The 12723-nt window shown below is 46.7% G+C and overlaps 1 protein-coding gene across 9 annotated transcripts; it reads right to left on the bottom strand.

Moving 5' to 3' along the window:
• Positions 1-4909: 4909 nt before the first annotated feature.
• PDP2 (pyruvate dehyrogenase phosphatase catalytic subunit 2) lies at positions 4910-11851 on the bottom strand. 9 transcript variants are annotated; one of them, XM_011932090.1, is made up of 3 exons: positions 10144-10265; positions 7713-7806; positions 5152-7177 (listed from the first exon to the last, which is right to left on the bottom strand). In XM_011932090.1, exon 3 carries the CDS (start codon positions 7120-7122, stop codon positions 5533-5535), a length of 1590 nt encoding a protein of 529 aa, XP_011787480.1. In that variant the 5' UTR covers positions 7123-7177; positions 7713-7806; positions 10144-10265; the 3' UTR covers positions 5152-5532. The 9 variants fall into 9 exon arrangements, with proteins under 9 accessions (XP_011787478.1, XP_011787480.1, XP_011787481.1 ...); XM_011932091.1 differs by having other exon boundaries at positions 10028-10201; XM_011932088.1 differs by lacking the exon at positions 7713-7806 and having other exon boundaries at positions 4910-7177; positions 10144-10422.
• Positions 11852-12723: the final 872 nt, after the last annotated feature.

A 12723-nucleotide genomic window follows, 5' to 3' on the forward strand; every position in this document is an offset into this window, starting at 1 on the left:
CACACTCTGCCCACAGAACTATGTTATTATCAGCAATAACCCCCCAAAAGCCTTCTAGCTTCCTTTCAGTACCACCAATCTCTCCTCCCAGCCCCACCCACTCCAGGCCAAAATTGTGCAAAAAACGACATAATTATCCCTTCCTGAAAGCCCACTATTGGGACTTTGGACTTGGTTCAAATCCTGGCCCTACCACTGTGTTGTGGGTGTTTTTCAACCTCTGGGCATCAGTTTGATCAAGCTGAAAAGGAGGGTTGGCTGGACCTGATGGCATGAGCCACCGCACCCTTCCACTTCTGTCCACTTCTCTCTTCCAGGGGGTGGGGTAATGTGCCAAGTTGGTTTTAATGTCTCATGTTAAACAGTATGAAATTCTGGCAGGCTTTGGCCCTGAGTGTGTAGAGTCCCTCATGACAGAAGCCTTCACTTCTTTTCAGGTCTCCACACACATGGTTAACGCTAAACGACAATTTCCTGGGCAATAGCCACCAAAACTTTGCAGAGCAGCATACTTCTCTTTTGGGTGGACTCTTTAACAGCCTAAAATCTTCCACGGTCAGATAAAAGTGGTGAAACAAAGGTTGGCCTAATCTACTAACCTAAGGACTGGAAAAAAAAATGAGGATTCAAACCAAAAGGAACCAAATTTCTTTTTTCTTTCACTTACAAGTTTTAATTAAATATCTCTAATGGTTAGAAAATCAGTGTCAAATACGAACATTGGTATACAGCTTAAAATATAAATGTCAGTAATTATTAAAGAACATGATTAATAATTGTTCCAAGTAAATGCTCGATCATTATTTCCCAGGAGGCAAGTTAAGCGTCAGGTGCCTGAGGGATAAGGGACAGGGCTTCAGTCGGCTTGGATAGCTGCACGGCTGTCCCAATGAGCTTTCCACTCAGATGGTGGCAGGGGCAGCTCTCATCACAGGCTGGCTCACTGGCCTTTATCCCCAGCTCCAAGGCAACACCAGGGCTTTTTCTGCCACAAGAGTCACATTTCAGAGTCAAATGATTCACTTTAAGATGAAAATTGCACAGCTCACTTCCAGAATATTCTAGTTTAACCTGGGAAGTTAAGACTTCCCAAAGGCTGAAGATAGGTCACTAGGGGCTGATGGACAAGAGTCAAGCCAGAGTCATTCTAAACACATTTTTGTTTTGTTCTGTATAATTAATTATACTGTATCTTTTTTAAGTAACTCAAGTTCAAACTCTCTATGTTTCACTTATGTTTAAAAGATGCCAATTTGATTGTGTCTAAACTGAACTTTACCCAGTGGGCTGAATACTAAAGACCTTTTAGGTCAAAGGTACTTCTGGGAAAAAGATGTTTATATATTAATATACCTCAAAGTTTGCATTTTCATTATAATAAATTAGCCTTAATGTTAACAAATAACATCTCAGAAAGTTGAATCTAAGTAACCTGATCTATCATGCTAATTTGACTTTGTTTTTTGTTTTTGTTTTTTTTGAGACGGCGTTTCGCTCATGTTGCCCAGGCTGGAGTGCAGTGGCACGATCTCGGCTCACTGCAACCTCCGCCTCCTGGGTTCAAGGGATTCTCCTGCCTCAGCCTCCCAAGTGGCTGGGATTACAGGCAAGTGCCACCATGCCCGGTTAATTTTTGTGTTTTTAGTAGAGATGGGGTTTCACCATGTTGGTCAGGCTGGTCTCAAACTCCTGACCTCAGGTGATCCACCCACTTCAGCCTCCCAAAGTGCTGGGATTACAGGTGTGGGCCACTGTGCCTAGCTACAAATTTGAATTTAGAATACTATCTTATCTATCCATTTTGACCAAGTCCCAGAATCAACAGAGATACAGTTATATATTTTATTAAAATCTGGTGAGGCGTGGTGGCTCATGCCTCTAACGCTAGCACTTTGGGAAGCTGAGGTGGGAGGATTACTTGAGCTCAGGAGTTCGCAGCCTGACCAACATGGCGAAACTCTGTCTCTACTAAAAATGCAAAAAATTAGCTGTGTGTGCTGGTGCATGCCTGTAATCCCAGCTACTTGGTAGCAGAAGCACAAGACTCACTTCAGCCTGGGAGGCAGACGTTGCAGTGAGCTGAGATTGTGCCACTGCACTTCAGCCTGGACGACTGAGTGAGACTGTCTCAAAAAAAGAAAGAAAGAAAATAAATCTAAATTATGCCAATATTATCAAAGTTTCTTACCTAAAATCATATACAATTTTAAGCACCAAAGCATATTTTCTTCAAAAGTTACATCCAAAATATTAAATGTTCAATTTCATTTTTCAGCTCATTTTGAGTCTCAATACTGAAATCTCTGTATAAAAGCAATAATAAATGCTTTGAAAGACCTGACAAGTACCACTAACCTCCTCTCAAATCCCAGTGTCCTCAGGCAGTAGCCCATGTGCTTCAAGAAGTCCAATGACAGCAGGATAGTGGTCAGGGAGACAAGAGTTTAATCAGGAGGTGCTCCCCAGAATGTTCATGGAAGGAACTGATGATTCACAATGGAAAAAAGCAAATGATAAATAAGCCTTTCTTCTTTCTCAACATTACTAACTAGAAAGCAGGAAAATCTATTAGGCAGAGAAAAACCAGATATGCCTGGAGACACAGGTAAGGAGTCTGTGTTCTCTCAGCTGTCTCACAAGTTAATGAATCAGATACATTTATGACCCATGCTACGCTCCAAAGTAAGATTCAGGTACTCTGTATGCCAGTAAAGGCTTCAAGGGTACTCCAGGGTTTAGCTGGTATAAAGAATAAAGGACAAAGAAAATGTCAGACGACCAGCCTAGGCAACATAGCAAGATCATGTTTTTACCAAAAAAAATTTTTTTGAATTATCTGGGCCTGGTGGTTCATGCTGTAGACCCAGCTACTTGGGAGGCTAAGAAGGGAGGGAACATTGGAGTCCAGGAGTTTGACAGTGAGTTTTAATAATGCCACTGCACTCCAGCCTGGGCGACAAAGCAAGACCTTGTCTCAAAAAACAACAAAAAGTGAACATCAGATAGAATCCTCAATTTTAGCAACAAACCCTCATGCTAGCAGAATGGAAGTGATTTATATTTTATTTTTAAGATCTAGAAGATAGGCTGGGTGCGGTGGCTCATGCCTATAATCCCAGCACTTTGGGAGGCCGAGGTGGGCAGATTGCTTGAGTCTAGGAGTTTGAGACCAGCCTGGACAACATGACAAAACTCTGTCCCTACAAAAAATTTTAAAAATTAGCCAGGTGTAGTGGTGCGTAGTCCCAGCTCCTCGGGAGGCTGAGGCAGGAGGATTGTTTGAGCCTCAGCTGCAGAGGTTGCAGTGAGCCAAGATGCACTCCAGTCTGGTGACAGGGAGACCCTGTCAAGAAGGAATGAAGGAAGGAATGAAAGAAATAAAGAGAAAGAGAGAGAGAGAGAGAGAGAGGACTAAGAGATAAGATGGAATTTTTTTTTTTTTTTTTTTTTTTTCTGAGACGGAGTTTCCCTCTTGTTGCCCAGGCTGGAGTGCAACGGTGTGATCTCAGCTCACCGCAACCTCTACCTCCCAGATTTAAGCGATTTTCCTGCCTCAGCCTCCAGAGTAGCTGGGATTACAGGCATTCACCACCACACCTGGCTAATTTTGTATTTTTAATAGAGAATGGGGTTTCTCCACGTTGGTCAGGCTGGTCTGGAATTCCTGACCTCAGGTGATCCATCCCCCTCAGCCTCCCAGAGTGCTGGTATTACAGGCGTGACCCACCGCACCTGGCCAAGAAGGAATATTAATGGTTTCAGAATAAAAGGATCAAGGCGTAAATATTCAAAAGAGAATTTCTTAGATGAAAACACATGACTAAATAGTTGCACTGAAAAATGTTCAGAGAAACACCACCAAATTAGAAGTATCCCAGCATTTGACTGAATGTCAGCTGGGACGTAGACAAAAAACAGGAAGCCAGACCTAGCTATTTGCTTTTCTTTTCAGTGGGTGGCATAAAGGGGTAAGTTGAGAAAAGGGATCAACAAATGTAGTTCAACTTAATTGAAGAATTCTGCCTGATGTAGTAGAAGCAAATAAAATTGTTGGTTTTGTGGGATTGTATTTGTTTCCATTTAGGGACATATTTCCTGTTGTTTAAATGCCACAGCAACTCATGAGATGAAATTCATCTCCAAAAATGTATCCATATGACTGAATTTCCAAGTAAATACAAAGAGTCTACAGCCCACAGAAACCATTACAAATTATTTATTTTTTTTGCCCCAACTCCTATACTAAATATGGTCTAATGCTTGAGGGCTAGCAATGGTGGTTTATCCCGCAGTCTTCGGGCAAGTGTCCCATCTGATAAGTCACTTCTCCCTCCTCCCCACCACCTCTCAGGAAAGGATTCAGAGAACCTTGGTTAGAAACTGTTGTCCTTAAGCCTTTTGTGTTTTCACCTCTCCAGATAGAGGTTGAATCTTAAGTCCACCATCTGCTAAATAAACCTGTCCTGTCTAAACATCTATCACCACAACTACCATATGCAATCGCATTTTCTCCTTTCCTGCAGCCATAGGAAGCAGGAACATGTGAAAGATTCTTTCAGACAGTATTTTGTAGTTGGCAGGTGCAGGGTAAATGAGGGATTCAGCATAGCAGAGGTAGAAGGATTGTGTGGAATTGACAGAAGAATGTTTGAGAGGTATAATCAGAAAGCTTTAAATGCTGTGAATCAACCCCCAAAGGCTCAGCCCAGGAGGAAATTTTACTAATGCAGGAAAGGTCAGGAGTTAAGGCATAGACTAAGTTACCTCCTAGCATGGCTCAAAGTTTCTGGAATGGGACTCAGTAGAGGGAACCAAAAGCTGCAACAGTAAATTCAGCTGGTCCAGAGGCATAGATCCTATCAGCTGAAAACCAAAACAAGTCATTCCAAGCATGCTTACAGTAGGCGTGTTTGCAAGCTTAAGGATTCAGTTTTAAAATAAACGAAAACAGAACTAGAATATAGTATTACAAAGTTTCTCACAAGCATAATCACACACAAAAAAGTTAGGATATTGCATAGAAAAGTGTCCTGTAGTATGCTTTGTAAACCTAGGCCTTAGTAATTTAAATAAAAGACAAACAAATAAAATATCTCTTCATAGTCTAGAAGTCCATGATTGTGAATTCAGGAGAATTATCAAATTTGCAGATTTTTGTGGCAAGACCTCACAAGATCCTGAAGTTCTTTATTCTCAGAATCATGATTAAATTTACCCTTAGAAGGCTCAAGGCTGACACAGTTTCACATCTTTATCAAACGACTTGGGTTACATGAGCCCAAGCCAATTCTATAGACTTTATGCTCTGTCCTCTCTGCATATAAGACTTGATCAGACATACATGGACATGAAATCACTGCTATTTCACTGTTTTTTAAAGCTAGGCTGTTTGTTTCTTTCCTCCTGTTAGTCTATTTAGCAAATTAAACCTGTCTGTGCTTTTAATAGTAAGGTTTGGATAGCTAGTTTAAGAGTAAGTGAAACGTTTTAGAAGAGCATTTATGTTAACCTTGACAATAGGATGGGAGATTCTTAACCCCCCTTGTAATATGCACCGATTGATTCTGAGTTAAAATATACCACAGTGACAGTGATATCATCCCTGTACATCCTCGCCAAGTCCTCTGGCAATGTCAGCATCGCCGCCAGCCGCTCTGCCTCCATCTCCCCGTATTCATTGTTCCCGATTGCATGTCTGATCAGCCGCGTGGCTGCATTTTGGTCAGCCTCGTGGAGCCCGCTGGCTTTCCTCTGCAGCAGCAGGCTCTGCATGAGCCCCAAGTTGGCGGGTCTCTGGGCCAGGTCTGTCTTGTGCTGATCTGCCTCAGTCAGGTGCCCCACTACCAGCCTTACCACGTCCTCATTGCTCAGCATGTCCCACAGGCCATCTGAGGCCAGCACAAGGAACTTATCCTGGGGCCTCAGCCTGTGGTATGTGACCTCAGGCTCAGCAGTCAGGTAGGGTGGAGTGTAGTAGTGTGGGGGTGTGAACTGGTAAATGTTGAGGGCCTCAGTATTGAAGCCCCTCTCCAGAACGCTGCGCTGCAACTCTTTACTCCACTTCAGCTGAACATCCCCAAAGGCCCTGCAGGGGATGAGGACGCCCAGCAGCCTGTCCTCCATGATGATTGTCCTGTCCTCTGACTCAGGGTGCTCCCTCTTTAGCCGGGACAGCTCGGCCTGGTTCCAGGCATTGTGGTCACAGGTAAGGGGCAGACAAGACCACATGCCATTGTCCTCCTGGACACCAAGGATGGCTCGGCAGTCACCAGCATTTGCCACGTGCAAGTGAATTCCATCAACATGGGCCATGCAAGCTGTTGCCCCAGAGAAAGCAACCTGGAGTGACAGGTTCCTTGTCACCTCATCTTCCAGAGGGGCCTGAATTTCCAGCGAGATGTCAGAATCCAGTCTCTGGAAGGAGTACATTAACGCTTCTTCAATGCTTTGTCCCATTTCCATATGCAAGTCAAGCAGTTCCTGCCAATAGACACGGAGGTGGTCAAGATGCACGGATGTGACATCCTTGTAGATACTGTCCCCTGGGTGCTTGAGCCAATGCAGGATGGGCAGCAAGGGTTTCATGCTTTCCACAGCTCCCTCCATGTGCTCCAGGGTCTGGTGGGACATCAGGGACACTGCCACATAGTAGAAGAGCCTCTCACTCACTGCTTGGGCACATGCATGACCGCCATGTCCATCGAAGATGCCAAACATCAGTCCATTGGTTTGCAGGCAGGAGGCTACACCTCGCCGGTCCTCCACTGGTGAATTGGCAGCCAGCTGGTTGCTCTCAAACCGCAACACTGAATTTGGAACTCTGCTTTCAAGGTCAAGAATCTTGTGGGCTGATTCGCCAGCTCGAAGCACTTCGTTTATCTGCTCAGGGCTGAGTTGCAAGTGAAAATCATCTTCCTCTGTTGATGTGTGTCTGTAGGCTTTGATCAGAGTGAAGCCACCACATGGGGAACTGTTTAGGGTGGGTGGCACCCGGGAAAAGAGCCTCCATTTTAATTTATTCCTATTTGAGACATACCTGGAGTATAAGCGTCTGCCCCCTTGCAGTGTGGCAATGCTGTTCCTTGTAGAATTTAAGATCCAGTAGGACACAGTACCTGACATTCTGAAACTATACCAGCAAATGTGTTCCTCCAGCAAAAAAAGGATATTTTTAAACCTAAAAATTAAAAAGTTGAAGTTTTAAATTTAATTTCTTAAACATACTGACTTCTGAAAACATTTGCTAATATCCTGAACAAAAATGACTTAGAATAAACTATTTAAAATACACTAAACTCACTCCCACCAGCAGACTATAAGTGTTCATTTAAATATCTGCTTCGGGGGCCGGGCGTGGTGGCTCATGCCTGTAATCCTAGCATTTTGGGAGGCCAAGGTGTGTGGATAGCTTGAGCCCAGGAGTTCGAGACTAGCCTGGGCAACATGGTAAAACCCTGTCTCTCCAAAAAAATTAAAAAAAAAAAAAAATTGCCAGGCATGGTGGTGTGCACCTATAGTCACAGCTACTTGGGAGGCTGAGGTAGGAGAATCATCTGAGCCTGGGAAGTTGAGGCTGCAGAAAGCAGTGATTGTGCCACTGCAGTCTAGCCTGGGCCTCTTGCTAGAGAGGGAGTGAGACCCTGTCTCGAAAAAAACAAAAACAAAAACAAACAAACAAATAAATAATCTGCTTCGGGCATAGTGGCTCATACCTATAACCCCAGCCACTCCACAGGCTAAGATGGGAGGATCACTTGAGCCTAGGAGTTCCGAGACCAGCCTGCACAACATAAGGGGACCTGGTTTCTACAAAAAATTTTCTTACAAATTAGCTGGGCATGGTGGCACACACCTATAGTCCCATTCACTTGGAAGGCTGAGGTGAGAGGATTGCTTAAGCCCTGGAGGTCAAGGCTGCAATGAGCTGTGTGCTCCTGCCACTGCTGCACTCCAGCCTGGGCGACAGAGCAAGACCCTGTCTCAAAAAATTAATTTTATATATATATATATGTATTTCCCCACTAGTCTATAAACTCCATGACTCAAGCAACTATGGCTGCCTTACTCACCAACAGCTTTCCAGTGCCTGGACCTGTACCCGGCACACACTAAGTCCTCAAATACTGGCTAAATATGACTTTTTCAGAGGCCCAATAGCACACTAGCTGTGATACTATCTTGTGTAGCATCAGACACACTGCTGATGAGGTAACACTCCAGTTATCTATTGGTGGAATGGGAATATTAGTCTTAGAAGGTTTTGTGAGAATTTAATAAAATATGACCCTTCTACTAAAAAAAAGAAGTAGTTATTATTTTCATCATTAGGTATATACCCCTCTAGTCATTCTGCACTCTTTTTTTTTTTTTTTTTTGAGGTGGAGCCTGGCTCTGTGCCCAGGCTAGAGTGCAATGGTAAGATCATGGCTCACTGCAGCCTTGCCCTTCTGGCCTCAAGGGATCCTCCTGCCTCAGCCTCCCAAGTAGCTGGGACTACAGGCATGTGCCACTATGCCCAGCTAATAGACAGAGTCTCCCTGTGTTGTCCAGGCTGGTCTCAAACTCCTGGGCTCAAGCGATCTTCTGCCCTTGGCCTCCCAAAGTGCTGAGATTATAGGTGGGAGCTACCGCACCCTGTCATTCCATACATATTTTTGTAGAGTTGTAACCACAACTTTGAATCTGGTTTTCCCGATAAGAGTATTTTTTCACATCTGATGGCTACATTTTGGCATAAAGAATTGCAACTTACTTAACTATTCTCTACTGCTGGAGATTTAGAGGTTGTTTCCACTACTTGCTCTTTATTAATATAAAATACCAAACTGGACTGGGCACAGTGGCTCATGCCTATAATCTCAGCATTTTGGGAGGCCAAGGTGAGAGGATCACTTGAGGCTAGGGAGTTTAAGACCACCCTGGGTGATACAGGAAGTGCCCCATCTCTACAAAAATTTTGAGATTAGCTGGGCATGGTGGTACCTGCCTGTAGTCCCAGCTACTCAGGAGGCTGAGGTGGGAGGATCGCTTGAGCCCAGGAGTTCAAGGCTTCAGTGAGCTACGATCACACCACTGCACTCCAGCCTGGGCGACAGAGCCGAATCTGTCTCTGAAAACAACAACAACAACAACAAAACCCCACCAAACTGTACTGCCTTATGCAGTAACCTTTTCTCTATTTAGGTGTTATCCTAGTTATTTCCCAAACAAAGAGTCAGTAGGTCCAAGGGTGTAGCCTCATTGCCAAAATGATTTCCAAAAGCTTCACATCTGCCTCCGCAAGGGGGTGACGAGTTTCCTAGTCCCTTCACTAGCCTCTGGTGGTACTTTTCCTTGGAATAAAATAAATAAAATAGAAAAAAAAAAGAACAAAACCTTAACCCATTATAATGAGCTATTCTGCGGTTTCATGTATGAATCCTGCCCTCGGGATCTCGAGATCATTTGTCGGGATCTCAAGAGCTCCCAGGACTGAGGACCGTCCCCTCACTCCCCCACCCCTGCCAGCCCACCCCGCAGAAGTCGGGGCGGGGCGGTTGGTCCGGGAGCAGAGGGCGCCTGACGCTTTGGCCCTGCAGTCAAGGCAGACAGCGGTGCAGGGCGATCCACCGCAGCCGGGACGCAAACCATTTTGCATCCTCAAAGAAAACAGACAGGTCCCAAGTTCAAATCTCTGACTACAGCCTCATCGCTAAGTGCATGGACTCCGGAGCCCACCAAAACCGATCTGCCTAGAACTCCGAGGGCCGTACCCCAGCTGGGTGCCCCCGGGCGACCCGCTTGGTGCCTCTGAGCCCCGGCTTGCCAGCCTGTAAAACAGGGGCGCGCAGTCGGGACACAGAGATCCAAGGGGTGCTCGAAGGGCCAGAGCAGCTAGTGGGGTGCCCCGGCAGGTAGCCAAGGGTCCTTGGCGAGCCCGCGGGCCCACGTGGCGCGCGCACGTGAGTGGGGTGACCGTGGTCGTAGGCCCAGCTAGTCCCTCTCTGCCGCGGGCCCGGCCCCTCACCTCAGCTCTCCGCCCAGTCACCTGAGCCGGTGCCGCAGGCCGGGAAGGTCAGGCGCCGGCGAGGCCTGGCGGGGAAAGAGGTGTCCACATACCCCGCTCGTTCCCTTCCCTACCTCGGACGCTCGCCCACTTTTCACCAGCTGGCGAGGCCACAGCCGCCTGCTCGGTCCGGTCAGTTCCGCGCCTGCGCACAGTGCCACAACTGCGGCCACCAGGTCCTCACCTCATCCAGGCAGTCCTTAGTCAGGACCCAGCTCCAGAAGGAAGGGCCCTCCCGCCAGCCCTGGTTGGCTCAATTGCGGAGGCGGGCCCTTGATGGACAGAGTTATTGCCCAATGGTTAAAGAGGATGAGAGGCAGGCAGAAAGGCGGGACCCCGGAGGGGCCAACACCGCCCCTTACCGCTGCCTGGGTGCTGAAAGTGTTCGAGCGCGGGGCTACGGGACCAGGCAATCACGTGCCTGAGATCGCCAGCTACGTGGCCGATCTGCACACCCCGAACCCAGCGACCTCCCCAATTCCTCACCGTTGTTAGAACACCCCACTGCTTCCTCTCCATTTCGGTGTCGACCACTCCAGAACCCTCTTCTAAGCGCCACAGCCTGGTATCCAACCACCCGGACACCTGCCTCTGGAGGCTCCTAGGCGCCTCAAACGTAACTTCCCCCAAACTCATCTTCTGCCAAACTTGCTTTTTCTCTTCTCTCCTAACTCAGTAATGGACCCACCATCTGCTCAGAGACCCAAGCCAAACCCCTGACTTGAGTCTTGACTCCTTCCTCTCCCTCACCCTCTCTTTTAAATTATCTAATCCTGTAAATCTGATCTCCTAAATTTCTCTCCCCTCATCCATCCAGCGACGCAGCCACCCTATTCCAAGCCTCTCACTTGGTTTTCCAGTTTTCCTTCCTCTACCTTTGACTTGGTCCTAACCCCAGAGCAGAACAGCCAGAATGACGCCCCTCCCCCTTTTTTTTGTGCTTGGAGGGTAGAGAAAAGGTCTTTCAATGTTGCCCAGGCTGGTCTCAAACTGCCGGGCTCAAGCGATCCTCCCACCTCAGCCTCCCCAAAGTGCTGGGATTACTGACGTGCGCCATCACGCCTGGCAGAATGACACTTCTAAAACTCAAATTCCAAGGCCGAGCGCGGCGGCTTCCGCCTGTAATCCCAGCACTTTCGGAGGCCGAGTTGGGCGGATCACCTGAAGTCAAGAGTTTTAGACCAGCCTGGCCAACATGACAAAACCCTGTCTCTACTAAAAACACAAAAATTAGCTGGGAGTGGTGGCGCGTGCTTGTAGTCCCAGCTGCTCAGGACGCTGAGGCACGAGAATCATTTGAACCAGGGAGGTGGAAGTTGCACTGAGGCGAGATCACCCCACTGCACTCCAGCCTGGGAGACAGAGTGAGAGTCCGTCTCAAAAAAACAAACAAAAACAAACCAAAAAACCCCTCAAATTCCTGCCCTAAAGTCTTTAGTGGTTTCCCACAAACCATTAAGCTTTGAACTGACCATTATATTGGCCTACTACTGACAATTAACCCAGTATGGCTGGCGGCTGGTAGGTTGAGAGAGACAGAGAACCCCAACACCAGATAATTCCTCCGTCACTTCTGGTCCTAACATTGTGGAATTCTGGTGATCACTTGCTTCCTTATAAATTATTTTAACAGAACTCTTGTAACTATGATAAGTCAGATGGAGTCCTTCCCTGGAGACAGAGAAAAATGGAAGATAACTAGAAAAAGCCACTTGGAGCCCTGAGAATGTGGTCTTCCAGAAGGAGGACACACTGGCTTACCCGGGGAGCCTGGCCAGCCTCCTGGACCCAAGGACGTGATCGCAATAAAACTGCTCCTGTCAGACTTGCCCTTGTATATTTATAGTTCCACTCACCCTTAGCCCTTTCCAGAAGTTCAAAGTCAGGATTTGCAATATCTTTCTTCCTGCATATTAAGAGGACTGTTTCAGACCCAAACTAAAAGTGAGTCTAAGGGTTTCTAATAAATGAGTGCAAGAGAATGCAAAAGCACACTTCTGCCCTCCCCCCAACCCCCCGCCCCTGCAGACAGGTCATATAGGGTCACAATGGGTTACCCTTCCGGACAGAGGCAGCAGTGTTTAATTATTCAATCTGCAGGCGTTATGGGTGCCCACAAGGTGTCAGGCCCTGGACTGACTGCTGAGACACGCAGATGGCTGCCCCCGCCACTTTCCTCAGAAAAATTACATCATTCCACCAAATCTGAAACCACGGAGTTTTTCTAAGTTACCACACACACCCACTTCCAAAGTAAAAATGCACCCTGGAGGATTTTATGTGCACTGGAACTTTCATTTCAAGGCTATAACCAGTTCAGTCACCCTATATAGGATGGCCAACCCAAGTCCCTCACTGGATCTCTCAAGCTTCCTTGTCCCAAGGTCTTATAAGCAAATACGAAGGAAAAGGATTACTTATCTCTCCTTCAAGAAAGGGAAAGCATAGCTCAATTGGCAGGGTTTTTTTTAATTTTGTTTTTGTTTTGAGACGGAGTCACACTCTGTTACCCAGGCTGGAGTGCAATGGTGTGGTCTTAGCTCACTGCAACCTCTGCCTCCCTGGTTCAAGCAATTCTCCCAGCTCAGCCTCCCAAGTAGCTGGGACTACAGGCATGTGCCACCATACCTGGCTAATTTTTGTATTTTTAGTAGAGAGGGTGTTTCACTATATTGGCC

Source organism: Colobus angolensis, unplaced genomic scaffold (assembly GCF_000951035.1).
Source record: "Colobus angolensis palliatus isolate OR3802 unplaced genomic scaffold, Cang.pa_1.0 Scaffold93, whole genome shotgun sequence".
Taxonomy (NCBI): domain Eukaryota; kingdom Metazoa; phylum Chordata; class Mammalia; order Primates; family Cercopithecidae; genus Colobus; species Colobus angolensis.